This window comes from Dipteris shenzhenensis, chromosome 23 (assembly GCF_047967505.1).
Source record: "Dipteris shenzhenensis isolate YYH24624 ecotype China chromosome 23, Dip_SZ_1.0, whole genome shotgun sequence".
In the NCBI taxonomy this organism is placed as follows: domain Eukaryota; kingdom Viridiplantae; phylum Streptophyta; class Polypodiopsida; order Gleicheniales; family Dipteridaceae; genus Dipteris; species Dipteris shenzhenensis.
In genome coordinates this window covers 7,642,322-7,664,024 of record NC_141618.1, presented here as the reverse complement: position 1 = coordinate 7,664,024, position 21,703 = coordinate 7,642,322, and the positions used below count along the sequence as shown (strand labels likewise).

Here is a 21,703-nt window from a genome sequence, read left to right as displayed (position 1 = left end):
ACCACCTGGGTAGCTCAACAAGCATCCACAAGCTTGCTCCGTCCTCCCAGAAGCTACTGCAACAGGCTTTGGGCTCCAAGCACATACACGGGCTCTAATATCAATTGAGAGATCTTAACAATGAATAAGGATGAGAAAGAGGGAGAGCCAGAAGAGAAAGCAACACAAGTTTTGGTAGGTGCAGAACACCCTAATCTTCAATGTCATCCATATATATATGTGTTTGAGTATTCTACATAACCGAGGTTAAGGCACAGTGGCCTTTAAAACACCAATTACTTTAGAAGACTTAGATAGACCAAATGTATGGGCTGGAGTGTTGGACAATGCATCAACCACAGCATTCTCTTTACCAAGAAAATGCTGAATTCAAAATTCCAATGTTAATCGGTATAACTAAGACCTTGCAATGCATCCATAAAGAATGATCAAGATTTGCAACGCATACATAAAGGATGATCAAGATTTGCAAGGGATGATCAACAGATGGATCTTCTTACCTTTGATTTGCATCTTATAGAGAAATTCAACCAACCTGAGATGATCTTTCCAAGAAAAGAAATGGATCACAAAATGCAATCCCGATATTTTTGGATGCAAATATCATGCCCACCTTTTCTTCTTTGAAAAGGTGCACATCTTATCCTACCCTGCACATCTTATCCCTTCCCTACACCATCATTTGCCCCTCAATCTGAGCTAAAATTTGCCCCTCAATCTAAGTTTAGCTTGCATGAGTCATGATTTGCAAAACTTTTTTGAGATTTCTTAGTGCACGCATAGATTGATCTTATCCCATGACAAGACCAAATAAATGGCAAGGATTTTATGCTCTCGACATAAAGGCTATCCATGCTCAAGTATTTTGGTGCAAATCTAACTTGGCTTTAAGCCCAGTTTGCTGATTTACTGTTCTAGTATGATAGGAAAAGATCGGCCTTGGAGCCAAAAGGTTTGTTGTGACGTCTTAACATTTTACCTCTTAACATTTTACCTCACCCAATAGAAGTTTGCAAATCTTCATTTTAATTTTAAGGAAAGATTAGCCTTGCAACAAAAGGAAAAACATAAAGGGGGGACTTCGTTGTCATAGCTTACATTTATCTTGCCCAAAAGGAAGTTTGAAAATGTTCGTTTAAAGAGGGACTATTGCAATTACTTTGTGGCCAGTCCCACGTGTACCCAAAAACTTTTCTGCACCTTGCACTTGTATGTGATGATATCTTGAACAGAATCCATACATCCGAAGGAGGGACGTTGGAATCAGTCCATATGACATGCACAAGGTTTATGCAACCATGACCTGATTTTGTGGTATAAAAGATTGTACTGAACGTAAAGCCAAAGATTGTGTGGTATAAAAGATTGCACTGAACGTTAAGCCAACTGGTCTGCCACAGTGCTATCCAGTATCAAATATACAGCCTGCTGACCCTAAAGCTATAAAATGAATTAAAATTTTGTATAAATAATCAGCGATTTGTCATAATAAAAGCCCTCAATAAGGACTTCATAACTTAAAGGAGAGAGTAGAGATATTGCGGAAAAATGAACCAATTTATCTTTGGGTTGACAGGTTTACAGCTAATGTAGCATGAGTTCTTCCAATAACCATTATAAGCTATGCATCTCAGGTAACCAGGTTATATACCAGGAGCTCATATAAAAGCTTTAAGTTGATTTCAATTTCCTTAAAGAAAAGACAAGCTCTTCACACTGCTTGCGGGTGTCATCAGGGCTGGTTACTATAGCAAAAAAAAAAAAGAAGTTTAGTTGTCATAAAACAAATTATTAAATGTTCATAAGGGTTGATTTTCTTTGATTCTGAAATACAACCGCACATTGTTTTTGGGGGGGGGGGTTTGTGGGGGTGAGAGAGAGGGATAGAGGAAAGCATTTTCAAAGAATGCTTTTATACAGTCAAGGGTTTCATCTTAGTGTTTAAAAAAATCCAAAACACTAATACATGTCAACTGTAAAAATATCCGAAATACTAATACATGACAATTGTAAAAATGCATTCAATTAAACAAATATGAAGCATACCAGTATGACCTATTGTCTTGCTTGATGAGAATATCTCATAATCGTTTCCTCCCTGATAACAGCAAAAGAATTTAAAATCTGACATTGGTACATCAACTTTTCATTTCACACCATACGTCAAATAAGACAGCATTATTACAATGCTAGCATGAAATTTACTGAAGAGGGGAGAGGGTGGAAGCTAGAAACCAGTATCCTCCTTTGACAAACCTAACAAAATCCTCTGCCTTTCATGTGAACAAGCACTCAGACAAATGATTGCAGGTGATTGGATGCTTGAGAGAGAGAGAGCGAGAGAGAGATAAGTATGACAATATGCATACACGTGCGTGTGCCTGTATGCGTGTACGTGTGCCCGTATGTGTGTGTGTGTGTGTGTGTGTGTGTAATTTGGCATACTTTCCTTCTTGGGATAGCCAAGCTGTAATATAAAGCATCAAAATTTCCACCTCATTGTTTGAGGTGTTCTACTTCTGCAGAGAGAGTTCCACATCTTCTTTGGTTTTGTCCTCACTCTAGAGCACTCTTGGACAGCATTTCCCACTGTCTTCGCTTCAGATTCCCAGGTCATCGAATTGGGAAGTTTTTCTGGTTATTTGGCAGATTGACTCCGGCACAGGCCCAATATTCTCTCTTTTTTCATTGGGTCAGATTTTGGGTGTTTTGGACTATTTGGAAGCAGAGGAATCAGGTCTTCTTAGGCAATCCATTGCTTCAACCGTATGAGTTTTTTAGAGCATCATTACGGCAATCTCTATATGATGCTTGTCATGAGAATGACTAAGATGTATCTTCTTTATAAATTCAGTGGTTTCACACAAAAAAAGTGTGTCTGTCTGTGTGTAGAGATGGGTGAGCTGCAGGCCGAGCTATGGCATCCTAAGGGGATTGGAAAGATCCTTACCGCTCTGTGGGCATTCCTAACTACTAACCACTAACTGTAGTTAGGGATCCTAACTCTGGTTAGGGGGGAAAACCTCTAAGGAGGGAAAAGTGCCCCTAACTCACTTATTAGTCATACATTCGTCACTGCCATGAATTATGGCGATAATTCGAACAGGCCACTGCATGTTGACTCCATATAGTCCAATCAATTTTGGTTGCCTATATACATGTCTTTTTACCTTTGATGATGTTTGGCAAGAAGGATATTGCATGCTTCATGTCCACTCTTATGGAGACCTAGCGGTCGAAGCATGGCCATAAGAGCATTGGTTACTCTCAATGGAGCACCTCCATTCGCTAAACATATATGACAGTCTAAATATCTTGAGCATTCCAATACACATTTTGGCACATACAGGGAAAATGATGCTGGAATTTATGCAAGGTGACCAGCCTTGGGCTGCTATGATTCATCACTTGCTTTCACATTTGACCACTAGCAGCCCACTCATTGGGATATTCTTCTAGGTATATCGATGGCAAAGTTAGGGGATGCCCCTACGTGGAAGAAATACTCTCTCATCTTAAATGGCACGGTTGCGACTCTCTTGATGGAAATCCTCGCATGCTGAGAGTTTTCATTGGTCAAGGGTGTTTGATCACCCGATGGCCTTGCTGGAGCCCAGACACTCGTATTTTATTCAGCCCAAAAAGATCAATTTTGTGGGAGATGTGCTTCATGCTGATGGTGCTTTACTATCTTTTCCTTCAATAGTCAGACAGCATGGTTTGGGACTACATTATCAACCTCTTTGGCATTATCTTTCTCTAATGATTCAATTGGTGTCAAAGCTTGAGTTCACTTACCGCCTTAAGGCCCTTCCAGGTTCAGGCAGCAGTCGTCCATTGTTGTGCTGAGGTCACGGTTGCCAAATTGTATAAGGTTTTAATTCCTCCACCTTGGATTTCAGATCAAGAACATTTAATTTGGTCTATGAATCGTAATGCAAAGTGGGGCGGAAAAGATTGAGGCAGTTTTGGAGCTGCAAACTTCCTCTTCGCCAACATGTTTTCTTGTGCCGTGGAGTTATTCCATTTGGCCAACTCTTAGCGCATAGACACATTGCTCCTGTTGTTTATCACAGATGTCTGTCTCCAAGGGAAACTCCACAGACGCCGTGGAGTTTCCTACTGCTTGCTTTGGAAAGCATTTTTGGCTATTCGGGATCCACCAACAAAGGCAAGGGTTTGATCCTTTTTTCACTAGGGTTCGTTATTAGAGACTTTGGGCTCTATGGAAAGATAGAAATCATAGAATCTTTGGTGATCCAACTTTCTCCAAGTTTCATTTCTTCTAAATGTCACTATGGCAATCATTCTTTGATTGTTTGCGTGCTCGTCATATAGATTATCCTACATATTTGCCTTACAATGATATTTTTTGATGCTGTAATTGCATGCTCCTATTTGGGGATTATTCTTTGAATAATAAACCTATATGGATTTCACCAAAAGAAAAAACGAGTGTGTGAGTGCACGCACACGTGCGCATGCGTGTGTGGTTGTGTCCTCGGGCTGTGGGCAGCTCTCCCTTGGATGCCATTCTGGCCATGTGTCACGGGGACGTGAAAAGTGATGTAAAGTTTAATGTAACTCAACCCAAGGCTAACCGTGGTTAAGTCTAGTAATAGTTTGGCTGTGAGGGACTAGCTACAAGAAGTGCAAACTTCCTAGAAGTTCCTAGGAGCAATTCCTAAGTGCACCCACTAGGTCCTAGCTGCAAGGCATAGGCATCTCAGAGGGATTTTTAAGTTGGGCCCAAGGACAACCAACGTTGTCCTTGGTATGGTGGTTAGGACTTTAATGAAGGGCCAAGTGGCATGCATGCAAATGCATGTGCTTCCCCCAACCTACCATCTCTCTGCCTCTCTCCTAGAGCATCCTCAGTTTTGCAGAAGCCCTTGGAGCACGTTGCTGCTGTTCTGACGCCTGCTCCAACTCTTGCACGCAACCCGAGGCTGCCCGACTGTTGTACAACCCTTAGACGTGATTTTTTAGGCAACCAAGGCTATCGTACAAGCTGTACGCAATGTCCATACAATTGTACAAGCACTGTGGTGCGAGATTCGAGGCGGTTGTACGGATTCTAGGCGCGGATCTTGAGGTGGTCACAATAGGGCACGGATTCCGAGGCAAATTATCCTTTCAGCGTGGATTCTCCTAGCCATAAGGGCAGATTTGTGGACCCTAGCCTCTCCAGCTCTTTGCTTGCCCTCCTTTTACCTTCTATCTATTCTTTCTCTCTTCTCCCGGAGGCTGGAAGACACCTACATCCTGCTGGGAGCCTGGTCAGGGGATAAGCGCAAGGACTGAGATCGTCCCTCGACGTGAGGACTAAGCTCGCCCCTTTGCCACGGACGGCAGGTATTTTATTATTGTCTTCCTTTCGATTGTCATTTTCTCATTTTGAAGTTATCTGCAGTGTTTTTCTTTGTTTGGAGTCCTTTCTGGTCCCCATAGGCTTAAGCAAGCACTCAAAAGCAAAGGGTGTACCTAGGGAAAGGCCAGAGGGCCAGTGTGTTGCATGTAAAAGCCTTGAAGCTGCTTTGAGCACAATTTCCTAGTGGTTTGGATGCTTGGATGCCATTCAATTGGGTCAGGTCAGAAGTGAATGCCTAAGTTTGACTTACCAGTTGGATTCTAGTGGTGCACTGTGGAATAGATGCCTAGAAGAGAGTCAGAGGATCTCTAGAGAGGAACAGTACAAGGGTGAGCCCCTGATATAAAGCATTTCTTTTTTTTTTTGGCAAAAAAGAGACTTCTATTAAGTAAGAAAGAAACTCGTTAGAGCAAGCTCTGAGCGAAAATACAACATCATGAAATCATGAGGATAAATAAAACCCCCCTCAAAGTGAGGTGGAAAACAACCAAGGCTGAGGCTGAAAGTGCCACCTCAACCCTGTAAAAGTCTCAAAGAAGAAAGGAGAGTCCTTCCATTCCCTGAAGAAAGAAGCCCTCCTAGCTGAGGCTGCACGGGAGTCTCCCTGTATCCTCATCCAAATGGCCATCAAAGTATGTACAGTATCTGTCCAGATACTAGCCAAAGTGTGCGAGGGATGAACCTGAGTACCCTCCATAGCCTCTGTACATCTGGCCCTCCAGATATGCCAGAATGCTATGCTCGCTAGAATCTCCCAAGAAGTATCCACCGAGACATGTACATCTGTAAAAGAAAGGCGTGGTACCACATCCAACGAACAGGACTCAATCTGATGACGTCGAACCAAAATGGCCCGAGAGGAATCAAGTCTCTCATAGTATACCTGAGGCCCTGTAAGAGAAAGCCAGGCCACTGAGCCCCATGTCAAAAAGAATGGGGAGTGGGCAAAGTGACTGAAAATCCTGGCTACCCCCATCCAAATCATCCTCGCCTTTCTACAGTCCCATAAACAATGCTGAATAGTCTCCGAAGCAGAGAGGCAACGAGGGCAAGTAGAGTCAGCTCCGAACCTGGATCTCCAAAGGTTCACTGCAATCCTACCATGGATAGAAAGCCAAAAGAAAAGAGTGATCTTTCTATTCCTGTGGAATTTCCAGAGTCTCCTCCAGAAGCACCTCTGCAAATCCGCAGTGATATCAAATGTCTCCCAATGAGGAACTCTGGATGGTCTCCATTCAGAAGCATTAAATAAATACCGAAAGGGACGCCCACATGATGTATGCAAATCTTGGGATGCAGCCCGGTATGCAGATAGGGATGCAATGATGGGCAATACTTAGAATATGCCACAGATGTAGGGAGTGAGACCCCGAATGTTTAACCCCACCATGAGTACGGGTGGTATGGCTCAAAATGCAGGAGCAATGATGGCTCCGCCCTTTTTACAGCCCCTCGTTTATGATAATCTTACCCCTAAAGGCAAGCTGAAAGATTATAAGGAGGGAGGGGCAGCTGTGAAGTTTAAAACCTTCAATGGGATGCAAGACTGATAGAAGGCTTTGAACATTTGTGCAGCAATTTGATGCCGCCTATTCAGGTGGACACTTTACGGAGTCTTCCAAAGTTCTAAAGGAACCACCTTCTTGAAGGGCAATGCACTCCAATGGTGGACCAATTTACTTTTGCATGGCAAAGCACCTACCACATGGGTTGAATTCAAACAGGTATTCTCAGCCGCATGGTTAACCATTACTTTCGAAGTGGATATCATGACCGCATGGTATAAGCTAGATGCTGCGAATTGCAGAAATTTGGAAGACTACAATAAGAAGTTTTGGGAAGCCCTGTTGCCACTGGATTCTTACAGGCATGTACCGCTGTCCGAGCAAATTGAAAGGTATTGTTGCGGGCTGCCAAAAAAGATTCGGAACTATTGCACAAAGACAAGGGTCTCCAACATGTCCCAATTGATTGAGAATGCCACTACGGCTTATGCGCTCATGCACGGGAAGGATACTGGGTTCAAAGGTAGCCAATAGGAGACACCAAAGTCAAAGGGCAGCAAAATGGAATCTCCTAAGAAGTTCAGAATGTCTTTGGTGATCTCAAATTTTCCTTGTTTGGTTTTTTAAAGCGTTCTCTGCAGCAATCCTTCTTTGATTGCTTGTAGACGCACTGCATAGATCATGATGTATATCTAGCATACACTCAGATTTTCAGTTGATGTGTTTTCCACTGCCTCGTTTTGAGGTTGCTACTCTTGTAATATAATCAATCAAAAGTTTTCACTAAAAAAAAGTGTGTGTGTGTGTGTGAGAGAGAGAGAGAAAGAGAGAGAAGCCAAAGGGTTGCATGTATGAGAGATGGTGGTGGTGTTTTGTGTGTGTGGAGGGGGGGGCAGCATACCTTATACGTCTTGTCCCCAAAGAAGTGTATTTCTGTGAAGTCACTTTCCACATATCTTAAACAGTACGTTTTATCCCAGCCTTGAGGGAAGACCTGAAAGATTGACACACGCAAAGCATCCATGAGCATTGCCACTGCCCCAAATGAATCTCAAAAACCAAACCTTCACATCTGGCATAAGTAACGTACATCAAAGCTGATCTGGCCACCAATTGAAAAGGTCAGATTAAGGTGTGGGAATTTTTGCTCTAAGCAAAGGACCATCTTTTGACGCACTTGATGGACCTAGAGAATCACAAGATATAAGGAATAAATTTGTGAGAAGCCTTATTTCTATTATTGCAAGGGTAGTATGCCATGCAATAAACAATGTACAATATGGCTAGATGACATGAATGGCAATGTTTAAGATTGCACAACCTTGTCATACTGTTCGAATTCTTCGCGTTCTTCTTGACTGCAGTTACGACCTATGGGGGACACATTAAGCATCCCTGATCTGAATTCAATAAATGTTCCCCTACAAGATTCAAGTTTCAAAAATATAAATTATAAACAAAAATGTTGAAAAGAGAGAGACTGCGGTCCCAGCTTGACGAGTACACTACATTTCACCTCATGATGCAAAATCAAGACTCACCTTTTGATTGGGATATCCAAGTCCGCAATGTAATGCAATGTGAAATTAATGAATTCCTGCAAAATAATTGTAACAGACGAAGACAAGAACATGAATGCTTGTGAGCACTCCCTCTTTGTTTACATGGACGGAGGAAGAGAGAGAGAGAGAGAGAGAGAGAGAGAGAGAGAGAGAGAGAGAGAGAGAGAAGCAGAACAAAGGCAACGGAGGAGGGGGAGAAAGGAGGGAAGGGGGGAGCTTTCCCTTAAAAAATAGTATCATAGTTTATTTAATTTAATAATAACAGGTGGAAAATCCCAAAAATCACCATCCAAGTTCCCCCTATAGAGGGAGTGCTAACAAAAAATAATTTTACAATTTCAAGTTCTGACATCAGGTTCACCTTTAATTTCTCCTCCCCAAGGAAAGCCTTCAGACTCTGCAACAGAAAGAATCCAAATTTGCTTTAAGAGAAGCAGGTTACAACAGATTGCAGTGCTCTTGCTTCATAATAACGAAGATGTCACAGCAGGGGTTATTTCTGAATGTTTTTACAATCTGTGAAAAAGTTTTAATTGCCTTTGTGAAAACGATTAAATGGAAAAGATTCTCTTTAAAAAAATTGCATTTCTAGATCCAGAAACGCTGGAAGCCATTATCAGCTACAATATGACCACCAGGCATATATATACATACTGTATTTCCTATGACTTGACCATCTTTGTAGGCCACAAGGCCATTTTCTGAGAAAACATATTCATAGTCTGAGATAGCTGCAAAACAATTGACATGAAAGTCTCAAAACTCTCTCTCTCTCTCTCTCTCTCTCTCTCTCTCTCTCTCTCTCATGCAATCTCTCTCATGTTAATAGTGATCAACAGTCCCAGATCCCGGAGGGTCTCACACAGACTTTAATAGAATCATATCATCTCTCTCTCTCTCTCTCTCTCTCTCTCTCTCTCTCTCTGTGCAGAGGAAATGGACAAATGGAAAGTAGAAATACAGCTCCAATTGGGGATTCAGCTACGTATGATGCAGGAGGAGATGACCCAAGCATTGGCTGCCAAGACCAGCCAGCATGCCTCATTGATAAAGGAATTGGAAACTCAAGTTGCCAACCTTAGAGTAGAAATGAGACATTGAGACACGCACACAGCTTGAAGGAGAGATTCAGCAAATGAAGACCCTACAAGCACAAGAGGAAAAGAAGGCATGGAAGGCATTGGATGTGTTTATACAAACAATGACACACTCAAGAAGGACATGGCTGTCTTATAGGCCACTATGAAAGGGAAACATGATGAATTCTCCCAACAAAATACCAAAGGGAAAGCAGAAATGTTGGAATGGAAAGAGGTAGTTAAGAAGGGCACATCAACCCCAAAGGAGGAGTTCATCTCTGATGCCCTAGAGGAGAAGAGAATAAAGAGCAAAGCCTTAAATATCCTTTGAGGCAGCTTGGAGAGTGGACAAGCCCTGTGCACCAATGAGGCCTATGGTAGTGGATTTTGGACAGTGGAAGATAGGTCCACCTTCATGAGTATGAGGGAAGCATTGAAGGGGACCAGGACATATTTGGATGATGACCTCACGCTTTTGCAGCAAGAGCATCGGAGAGAGGGGATGGTCCGAGTGATGGCAGCGAGGCAAAAGAAGAAATGGTCTGCATACAAAGATGGTAAAGTAATTATACAAGAGAAAGCAAAAAGGGAAGAAAGGGATGCGGACAGCACATCACGGTGTCGGATGGGAACACAAAACAGACTGAGTATGGCTGTATGGAGCTGTATGACACCCTTTGGTCTGACTTAGAGATCTACACTGATAGAGATGTCGTCTTTTACACTAAGACACACGAGAATCCAGAGAGACAACTACACATGGCGATAAGGATAGACCTAGGGGTAGGCTCACAAGAAGGAGATGAGGAGAGACAGTCGGGCACGAGTTCTTTGGGGTTTAGCTGTTCTTTTCAGATCACACTTGAGACCACTCGTATCTATATATACGACATATGTGGATACGAGTCCAGCCACCACAGTCGATTTTCATTGTTGTGTGCTACTTTCCCTTGGATACATCATCTTATGCGCATGAGGTCACAGCCCATATGAGACGATATATAATGATATCATATTCTTCAAGCAGGGAGATATCCTCCTTCTAGGTGACTTCAATGCACGTACGGGGGGCAAGCAGGTGGGCCTACTAGATTTTGGATCGAACCCCCTCAAAGTACCAGAGATGAACCTAGCAGAGCTATAGTGAGGCAATCACAGGATGCATCACATGTGACAGGATATGGGAAACACTTACTAGAGATGGGAACAGTACACGACCTAGTCATATATAATGGTCTCCAACGATGTCTAGAAGGCTTCCCGCATGGAGGGGGGACAAGTACAATGTACTACTTGATGGGCTCCCCAGCTTTTGTATTGTGAGTACATGACCTACTGTGCCTCCCCCACCTCTTGGTGCTGACCGGCTAGATGAAGTGATCCACTCTTTCCGAGGAGGGGACTCCACTAGTGCATGGGGGATCCTCTCTGAGGAAAAGCCACCTATCCCCATCACAAATCCACCAGTGTTTGGCACACATATGCGACATCGCTCTACGACATCCCGATCCACTCACCACCTGATATGTCCTCCTTGCCCACGCCTGCCACATCCATCCTATTCGCCGAACTAATATGCAAGCTACTTTGCGTCGTCTCAACAACCAGAGAGCCCAGGACCATGAGGGGCTATAGAATGAGCAATTTGCACATGGACAGGATGTCTTAGCCACGATCTTAGCGCAAATGTTCAATCATGCTGTATGCCATAGTTTTCCCCCTACTTGGAGTGCCACATCATTATGCCGATACATAAGCAGGGGATCCCATGGACACTCGGAACTACCACACTCTCATGATTGGTCACCCACTAGCCGAGATTTACCGGTTGGAGTTGGAGAGAGATCAGCTCCTACATAGAGGCACATGGACAGCAGGCTTTGGGACAGGTTGGGTATACTCTACCCTTGGCCACATCTTCACTCTACAGGCCATCATCAAGGAGGCGAGAGCAAGATCCCAGAAAGTCTACGCTTACTTTATAGACTTTCAGAAGGCCTTTGACATGGTTTTGTGAGCCTGTAAAATGAGGAGACTTTTGCAGATGCAGATTGCAGGACTCATGATTTGGGAGTGATGAGCCTATATGAGTCAGTCAGAGGGAGGGTACATGCCCCAGGAGGATTGTCAGACTAGATTGACAGCATGATCGGAGTGAAGCAGGAGTACCCTCTCCCACGGACCCTCTTTGAGCTCTACATTGATGAGATCACGACCATCATTGACCACCTAGGAGGTGAGGGATCACTGCTCGCTGATATGATGATACAGATACTACAGTTCCAAAACCTTCTCTCCTCCTCTATCATCCCTGATGAGGAACTTCAAAGAGCAAGGAAGATTCGTCAAACTGCTAGAGAGAAAACTGTCTTAAATTTTGACAATTTCTTTCTTGAGAGACCCTTGACCATCAAAGAGCTCAAACAGGTTCTTATGGTGATGGCTGATGGTAAGACCCCAAGGGAGGATGGCCTACCCATTAAATTCTATAAAGCTTTTTGGGAGGTTGTGGGGCCCTACCTCCTTCTCTGGCAAGAGAGTGTTAGAGAAAAGGCACTCCCTAGCCGTATTAATGGAGGGGTTATTAAGCTCATCCCCAAAGATGGACCCAAAAATGAGCTTAAAAGTTGGAGACCCCTCACTATGTTGAAGTGCAGCTACAAAATATTTGCCAAAGCCTTATCTCTTAGAATTCAAAAGAGAATGGATACTTGGATTTTCCAAGAGTAGAAAGGGTTCATAAAAGGAAGACACTTGTTAGAGGTCATTATTAATATCTGGGAGTGATGTGAATATGCCAAGGAGACCAAACAGAACAGGACATCTGCTTTCTTAAAGTTGACTTTCACAAGGCCTATGACATGTTGGAATGGGATTTCCTCATTCAGTCTTTGCAAGACATGGGGCTTGGTCCTCTTTTTGTTTCTTATGTGAGTCTTTTACTAACAAATGCCTCAGCTAAAACTATGCATTAATGGTGAAATGAGTCAACCCTTCCCTCTCAGCAGGTAAATAAGACAAGATTGCCCATTGGCTCCTTTACAATTTGCCATTGCTACTGACTCTTTAGGCTGGCTTATCCAAAGTCAGGTTAAAGAGGGAGCAATTAGAGAAATAGAACTTCCTACTGGTAACAGTCGGTGTGCCAATATTTTGCAGATGACACCAATCTCACACCAAGGAACACTGTGCAGGATATATAGGGAGTAATGAAGGTTTTCTGCAAAGATTACCCAAGCAAAAAGTTTCCTAGCTGCCTGTTCAATATTAGTAACACCCAAACCACCTTCCTCTTTAAGTTTGATGCAGAAGGACCATCTGACCTTGGAGATTCCAGAGTCGCCTCCCCACAAAAAAAATCTGTACAATCTGATGAATCTGTCCAAATTTGTCTTTGAGGGGGCCCAGCAAGAAAGATAAAAAATGAAATAGGATAGATGCAATGATTAAGCACTAATGTCCTTCCTGCAAGATTAGCCTGCCTGGAACCCTCTCCATTTATCCAATTTCTTCTGGAACCTGTCCATGAACCAGTCCCATCTCTGCTTCATTGTGATGTCAAAACCCATTGGGATGCCCAGTAGCATGAAAACAGAACCTTTGGGTATCTTGAGATAGCCTAGGTCCTTTAGAAAGACTTGTTCTTCCCACTTGAGAGTGGAGTAGTCAGTCTTGGCATTATTAATTTTGGACCCGGAGGCTTTGCATGCAACCGTGAACCCTGCAAGGCTAAGGGGAGTCCCCTGTGGCAATCTATCTGGAAAGCCTTTGAGGAGATCAAAGCACAAATAACTTTTTCTGGTAAAGGGGCTTTCATGGCAACAGACTCAATCTGGGTTTCTGTTATTTTCAAGTCATCTCATCTTATTGATAAGGAATTTTGGACTGCCAGTACTTTGTTCAAAAAAGGGCTCCAAGGTTAGGGGCAATTGTGGAACGAGAAGCTCTCCAGATGGAAAACTTAGCAAGAGATCAAAAGGGAGTTTGCTCTCACCAATCAGTAGCAAAAGGGGGTTTCTGTTATTTTCAAGTCATCTCATCTTATTGATAAGGAATTTTGGACTGCCAGTACTTTGTTCAAAAAAGGGCTCCAAGGTTAGGGGCAATTGTGGAACGAGAAGCTCTCCAGATGGAAAACTTAGCAAGAGATCAAAAGGGAGTTTGCCCTCACCGATCGGTAGCAAAAGTTAGTGCTAAGCAGATTGGATCTGTGGAACAAGGATCTTCAGTGGAAAGGGGGTAATCACTTAGTGTACAGTAGAGAATTTTGTTGGGTGAATGGTCCACTATTTTCCGCATTCCCACCCAAACCTCTGACATTGATTATCTGTTCACGATACTAAATGCCAAATGGAGACTGTATGATAGCAGAGAAAAGTGGAAGGAAAGGTCTCCAAGGTGTGGTTAAAGAAAATACTAGAAAAGATGTCTGCTCTTTTATGGCTGCTACTGCACAAAGCTATATAGCCTAATGTGAGAAGCTTGAATATTGGAAAAGGTGATGGTAAATGCAAACAATGCCCAGGTTTAGATGAAGATGTATTCCACCTTTTTATTGCATGTCCCCATGCTAGAAAGGTCTGGAAAATTATTCACATGGAAATAGGGAAACCCTTACGTTGGAAGGCCATTCTTCTAGGGGATGCCTACAGGAACAAGCAAGACAAATGGTCACAGATCAGGGCTCATGCCTTATGGTTCATTTGGCTCTCTAGGATCAATTTTCAATTTAATCATGTTGTTGTTGCTACTGATGCTTTCTTTCTTGCTTGGTGGGACAGGGAGAAAAGGGACTTTCAGGAATGATTGAAAGTCTCAACCAAGCTCACAAGCAACTCAACCAGGACCTTGAACACAAAAGTAGATGCCACCTGAGTTCTCATGCCAGGGCTTTCAAGCATTCTAATGAGATGGACACTGATGATGCTGGTCAACCCCTTCTGCTGGACAGTTCCCTACTACTGGACATACCTCTGCTACAGGCTTCCCTTTCAACACAGGTCACCCTACTGAACAACTGCTATCTCATTCTTCTGGTTTCCCTGCTGGACCCTCTGCTGGTGGACCTCCTACTAGTAATTACTTTGTTCCCTCCTTTGGATAGGCTGGACATGCTACTGGACCACTTGGTGGATGCTCTATTGTTCTTGCTTCTAGATTTGCTGCTGGACCCTCTACTGGACCCCACACTGGCACCACTATTGGACACTCTACTAAACCCCCTCCTTCAGGACCCTCTAATGGACTTGCTGCTGGGCCCTCTACTGGATTTGCTACTGGTATCTTTACTGGGCCTTCCATTGAACGTTGTGCTGGACCCTCTGCCACTGGAACCTCTGCCTCTGGATCTTCTAATGCTTATTGTGATAGCCTCACCTCAGGCTGCTGGTCACCTTGCTGGACTACATGGAGTTCTCCCCGCTGACAAATTTCAGTAGCCCTAGTTCAATGGGGGTTTTTTCTTATCACATAGATATGATCTACCTCCTATTCTTCTCCCCTTGCCCTTGGCTGTTTTATGGAAACAAGGTTTTGTAATGACTATATCTTTTGATATAATATAATATAAGAACTTTCTCTGTTTTTAAAAAAAATGTAGGTATCGTGGACAATGAAGAAATGTGTGGACCTCATCGTCTATTTCATCTATTTCAAACATTTGGCATTGTTTGTGAACCTTGTCTTCTCTTGGGTTTCCCCCCCCCCATCTAACTCTTTCTACCAAGGTCACATGAAATAGGTTCGTCTTTCATATTGGGTGCCTCTTGTAGGTAGAGGTGTAGTTAGCAGGGAGGTTACCTTTATGGTTGTTTCAGCACAAGAGGGCCAAGAGGTACCTTAGGAGAGGGAACTATGTAAGCCAACCCTCATGGAATTGTACTAGATAAAGTGGAAAGATCTTTGGAGAGATGCAGTGGTATATGTAGTAGAATGTCTGCTATGCCAGCAAATGTAAGTGGAAAGATCTTTGGAGAGATGAGGTGGTATATGTAGTAGAATGTCTGTTATGCCAGCAAATGTAAGTGGACAACAAGCCTCTGGCTGCCTTGTTACAGCATTTGCCCAATAGGGAGAAATCATAATGGGAAGTTATTGCAAGGTTTCCAGCATATCTTTGCTACATCACTACAAGCTCTCTCACCCTTGAATCTCCAGAGTCTCTTTATGCAGCCATCCAAAAACATAGGATCCTATGCAATGGGAGACTTGGAAGAAGATCGAAACACCTTTGCCCATATTGCTAGCTGAAACAGGTCATAGGTATGCTCCCTTTGGAAGGTGAAGCATATGCCAGCATACCCACTATCTGGCCACAATTAAGACAATGGATGCAAATCAAGTCTGTTATAAATCCAAATCCTTGTATGCTTTTTACTGCTTCTAGACTAAGACCACTGTTATTTCTAGCCGTTGGAGATGGAGATGCATACGCTTTTTTCTCCACATAACTCCAAATCGTTGAGCCCACGCCCATGGACTGATCAGAAGCGGAGTGATTCCTCAAGGAGGGGTCTTAGGCGTGTTCTTAAGGAATTAAGACCTCCAATCGATTCTCAGTCAAGCTTGCACGGAACTTAGATTACTAACGAATGACATGACAAGAGTTATTCCCTACTAAAGAAATATATTCCTACTTCTACTTTTAGTTTCAGTTTCAACATAAGATTCTTAGGGGTGCACTAGACACCTCTACATCCCTTGTTATGTAGGTTTCATTGCATCTGGATTCTTTCAGTCTCATAGACCCTTTGGTCTGTCGTAGAGGCACAAAGAGGGGCTGAAATGGATGGAATTATGGGGTATAACCGCTGCTGATATCCCCGAAGATGCATGTGAAATCAGGGAGTTAGTGACGCAGAGAATGCTACAGAAGCTATGGCAAGAACCAGGGGCAAAAATGCAGTTTTATAAGCAGGAAAGCAATCCGATGGACAGCTATGGAATGCAGAAATACATCGGGGAAGACATATCAATATTTAAAAGACATTTAATCTGTAAAATCAGAACCAGCTCACATGATCTCGAGGTGGAGAGGGGAAGATGGGCAAGACCCAGGGTACCAAGAGAGGAAAGAGTATGTAAAATCTGCCCCGCAGGAGAAGTAGAAAATGAGCAGCAGATACTCCTAACATGTCGAGCATATGCGCAAATCAAAGAATGTTATGAGGGCAATAGAAGCAACCTGAAATCCCTACTGGAGTGGCCAGCCAAAGAGCTAGGCAACTACATAAAGGAAATTTTAGAATATTGCAACAAAGTACTTGGTCTAGCACACAGGCTAGCACAACAAGTACTCACTGCATAGCACATTTATGCTTTTATTTAAGCTATTTTATTTCAATGGACGTAAACAATCACTACTTGTTGATGGTGATCACTGTCCCATAGATCCTGAAGGGTCGCACGAGGACGCTAATACAATCATATCATCTGTGTGTGTGTGTGTGTGTGTGTGTGTATGTGTGTGTGTGTGTGTGTGTGTGCTGGTGTGTGTGTGTGTGTGTGAGGTGAGCGTGGAGCGTGGTGAGAGAGGTGGAGACGAGCCTCATCTGCATTCCGTACAGACGCCCTGCCTGTCCGTACATCCGTACGGCAGCCGTGTGCTCACCGTACAGCCGTACGGTCTGATCCGCCGTTCCCTGCGTGGCTTTTCGCAACCCTGCCTCTGCTTTCGTTGTTTCGCCGTACCTTTTCCTACACCTCTTCCGTCCGTACATTCCCGTCTTCTTCCGTACAGCCTGGATTCCTCGCCCATTTTTACCTCTTCGAACAGCTCTTGCGTGCCTGCTCGATACCCCTATACAGCTCAGCTTCTTCCTTGCAGCCCTTTCCGTGCAACCGTACTTTCCGTACAAGTCCCTGCGTCGTCCTCTTTTCGTTCAGCTCGCATCTCTAGCTTTCTCTTTGTCCGCACAGCCCTTCTCTGCTCTGCCCTTCTTTCAATCCTGTCCTTCTTCTCTTCATGGAAGATCAATTCAAAAGCTATTCTCGTAAGGAGTCGACCCGGGACTCCAAAAGACAACAGGTTGACTTTTCTACTACAGATTCGGTCGATGCTCACTATGTCTTTGATATGCTTAAAGATGAATTTCAGTACAGCCGGAAGGAGTGGGCCAAACCTCCCCCAGCCATCAAATATAAGTTGAAGCTTCCATCATTGGTTGCTCCTCTTCGAAAATTCTCTCAGCAAGCAGTTATTATCTTCTTTCCAGGAAAGCTACCTTCAGCAAATGATGTGGCTCAATGGGTTCAGGCATTGTTGGGAGGCTGCTTTGTTGAAGGGGTGTATTTTGCTTCTAGGGGTTTTTATGAGGTGCACTTTTCAGACGCCTCATATCGACAGCAGATTTTGGAGATGTCGCCCCTTTTCTATGGCAGACAAATGGTGCATGTCATGCCATGGTCGCCAAACAAAGATTACCACAGCCTCATTCGACATCATTGCCCCGTATGGGTTGAGGTGGTGGATTTTCCAGATTACATGAGGGCTGAGTTACCAAGTTTGGCAGCCTCTTTGGGGCAAGTTGTTTGCCCACCCCGCCCTTCGGGTAATCGCAATCGCTTTTGTATTCTTTGGGATACAGATCACCCCACCCCTCCTTCCATTGCGGTAGAAGTGGAGGATGTTCCCCTTGGTGAAAAATATTTTGACTTGAAATGGGGAGTTTTTGCAGGTGCTTGTTTCACATGCCATAAGTTTGGCCATTTAGCCTCACAATGTCCTGCAGTTTTGCATCAGCTTCCTCCCACAGCTATTGCTCCAGAAAATACTCCCCCTCCGACTTATGCTTCGGGGTCTAAGGCTATGCCTACTAAACTGGGTGATGTGGCTCTTAAATCTGTCCCTTCCAAAGAAACTGTACTTCAGGTTTCAGCTAAGCAAAAGGATAAGGGTAAGGGCAAAATTTCAGAATCTCATGTCTCTCCCCAAGGTGCCTGGCAGCAACCTAAAAAGGTTTTCGCTCTCAAACCACGTCCACTACAATCTCGCCATTGGGATGCTTCAATTTTTACCCCTGGTCAGACCTCTTCCCCTGCTGACAGCCTTGCTTCTCAACTGTGGGTTGATGTGCTAAAAAGAGGCATCCCTGTATGTGATAATGATGAGGATCATAGAGCTAATGATCCAGGAGCACAGGTGGATGTTGATGTCATGGCTGAGGCCTGACAGTTTACACTCTATTCTGCCTTTTGGTTTGACTGTACATATCTTTTATGTCTACTTCAATTACTTGCATTACATATAATGTTCAGGGTCTTTGCAATGCAAATAAGTGGAGACTCTTCTGGCATTATGTACATAGAATGCATCCCGATGTGATCTCCTTACAAGAACACAATCAACATTTCTTGGCTGGTCAGCAAGGCCACTATGCTGGTTATGATATTTTTTATGCTGGTACAATGCACTTTTCGGGGGTTTGCATGCTTGTAAAACATGATATACAGCCCACGGTGGCACACAATGATCCTCAAGGTCGATGGATGGTGATCAGGTGCACCTGGCAGGATACTCTCTATGAAATAGCATCTGTTTATGCCTCGCAAACTTCTGCGACTAGAGCTCAAATGTGGGATTCCCTCAAACAATACCCATGGCTTTCCAATGCTTTTTTGTGTGGAGACTTTAACAATTCGCCTGCCCCCCAAGATAATACTACTCATCGCTCTCACATGATCCCCACTGAGTTCCGACATTGGGAAGATATGCTCTCATCTCTCCATGCTGAAGATCTATGGCTCTCAACAAGGGACACAGATATGGGTTATACATATCATCACAATGCTTTTAATCATTACTGGGCTCGACTTGACAGATGGTATTTGCTGCATGCTCAGCAGTATGCTGATTTTACATGCACATTGCGGATTGATCACTCCCTCCTGCTATCTGATCATTTCCCGGTATGCTTGACATTATCAATAGCACGTCTGACAGATGATATGCCTTTTTTTGGTCATCGCTTGTTCCATGTTAATAGTGCCTACTTGCTTCATCAACAATTTCAGAACATGGTGAGAGTGGCTGTCCGTCCCCTCCTCTCACATGCTCAGGAGGATATGGATTTTGCTTGGATCAGCCTTGCTCATCGTTTACAGCATCGTTTACAGGCTGTTATTCAAGACTATGGACGGAGTTACATGGAAAACCTTCGGCTCAAGATAAAATGGGCTCAATCCCACAAGCAGCAAATGGATGCAATCAGTTCTCATAGGCAGCTTACTTCTTCTGAACAGGATTCTTGTGCTTATGCGGCTCATATCATCCATCAAAATGATCTTCGCAAATTAAAGAAGTGGCAAATCCGCGCTCGTATGAAACCCCTTTTGGATAAGGGCTGCTCCTCCAAAGCCTTTTTTAAAAGTCTCCATGCGGATAGGCGAAAGGAGGATATTTGCAGGATCAAGAAAGCTGATGGCACCTGGACCACTTCCAAATCAGACCTGGAATTGCAATGTTTTAGTCACTTTCAGCAGCTCCTTTCTTCTCCACCTGATCATTTGATGCAAGTAAATGCAGTCAGGTCTCAATTTCTTATGCATGTTCAGCCTATAGTATCTCGGGAACAGGCCCTTACATTGGAGCAGCCTTTTCTGCTTAGTGAACTGGAAGATGCTTTGAGTCATCTACGCAAAAGCAGCTCCCCTGGTTGGGATGGACTGACTGTTGAATTCTTCCGTGCATTTTGGGGTGATCTCAAGATTACTCTCCTTCTAATGATCAATCATGCTTGGGCAGAACAATCTCTACCTCCATCCTGGAAACATGGCCTTGTAAAATTGATTCCCAAAAAAAGGTTGTGTGAGACGATGGCTGATTGGCGGCCTATTTCCCTCATGCCTGTCATTTACAAACTCATTGCTAAAATGATTGTCCTCAGGGTTCGCTTCCTCTTGCAAGCAGGACTTCATCCTAGGCAGTATGGGTTTGTCCCCAGGAGGCAGATCACTGACAATATCTCCAATGCCTTGCTTGCGATTGAGTATGCTAAATATTCTAAACAAGATGTTCTCATTCTGCAAGTAGACATTGCGAAAGCTTTTGATACTGTCCATTGGGATTTCATCTCTCAAACTATGCAAAAATTGGGATTTGGCTCTCGACTTGTCCACATCATTTACTGGCTTTATTCTCATGCCACTGCACAGTGCTTGCTTGGTGGTGGGTTGTCAAGAACCTGGACTATGACTCGCTCAGTGAGACAGGGTTGCCCTTTCAGCTCCTTACTGTATGCCATTGCTACCCATCCGTTACTCTTGCATATGGACTATCTGGCAGATACAGGACAGCTTCATGGTTTGCAAATTCCAGGGGCAAAGTCTTTTCTTGCACAGGCCTATGCTGATGATTCATTCTTCATGCCAAGGAATTCTCAAAGTGATCTTTCTTGTTTGATGCATACACTGAATGACTTTGGTATAGCTGCTGGACTGCATATCAATTTTCAGAAATCAAAACTTCTAGCTTTGAAAGAAGCTGATTGGCATGCACTGTTTTGGCCAGGCCACATTATCTCTTCCTTTACTATTGTCAGACATCTCGGATACCCCATTGGCTGGAATATTACTCCGCAACAACAGCTCAAATGGGTGCTTCAAAAGATCAATAAGAAGCTGGAATACTGGCATTTGTCCACTTGGCCTCTACATGTTCGACTCCGGATAGTACAGTCCATCATTATGGCATATGTGCAATTTTATCTGCCTCTTCTTCCTTGGTCTTTCAAGCATTTGGCTTCTTATATGTCCCAAGCTATGGAGATATTTTGGAAAAGTAAATCTCTTAAAAAAGCTTTGAGACTACTACCTATGCTGTCTATTTGTTCACCCAAGACTCATGGGGGGCTGAATATTCTCAATCTCCAGGTTCATATGTTGGCAAGAAAGAGCACTATGATTGCTGATTTTTTTCAGCAAAACCAACCATGGGCTATTATGTTAGCAGCTATGTGTGGAAACATGGCTTCCCATGCATATGGGCATTGGATTACAGATCACTGGGAAGCAGTTTTGTCTAATTTTCAGGGAAAAATTCCTGGTTGCCCTGTTTCTACTGCTTTTATTCATGATTGGAAGAGAATTCTTTCATATGCAAAATGGACAGGTGCTTCCTCTCGTCATGGCAATTCCTTTCGATTGGAAAGCATCCATTGGAGCAAGGTGTTTGCATCGCCTCTCGCTTTA

The 21,703-nt window shown here is 43.6% G+C and overlaps 1 protein-coding gene across 2 annotated transcripts in view; it reads right to left on the bottom strand.

Moving 5' to 3' along the window:
• Positions 1-1,287: 1,287 nt before the first annotated feature.
• PMM (phosphomannomutase) overlaps positions 1,288-21,703 on the bottom strand; it is a 40,612-nt gene continuing 20,196 nt past the window's right edge. For both annotated transcript variants that reach the window (XM_087394197.1, XM_087394198.1), the window contains 8 exons: positions 9,093-9,169; positions 8,800-8,835; positions 8,418-8,473; positions 8,198-8,297; positions 7,967-8,062; positions 7,778-7,870; positions 2,047-2,098; positions 1,288-1,745 (listed from right to left, as the gene is read on the bottom strand). In XM_087394197.1, the coding sequence (XP_087250323.1) occupies positions 1,672-1,745; positions 2,047-2,098; positions 7,778-7,870; positions 7,967-8,062; positions 8,198-8,297; positions 8,418-8,473; positions 8,800-8,835; positions 9,093-9,169 (584 nt within the window). In that variant the 3' untranslated portion in view covers positions 1,288-1,671. The remainder of the gene's footprint in view (positions 1,746-2,046; positions 2,099-7,777; positions 7,871-7,966; positions 8,063-8,197; positions 8,298-8,417; positions 8,474-8,799; positions 8,836-9,092; positions 9,170-21,703) is intronic.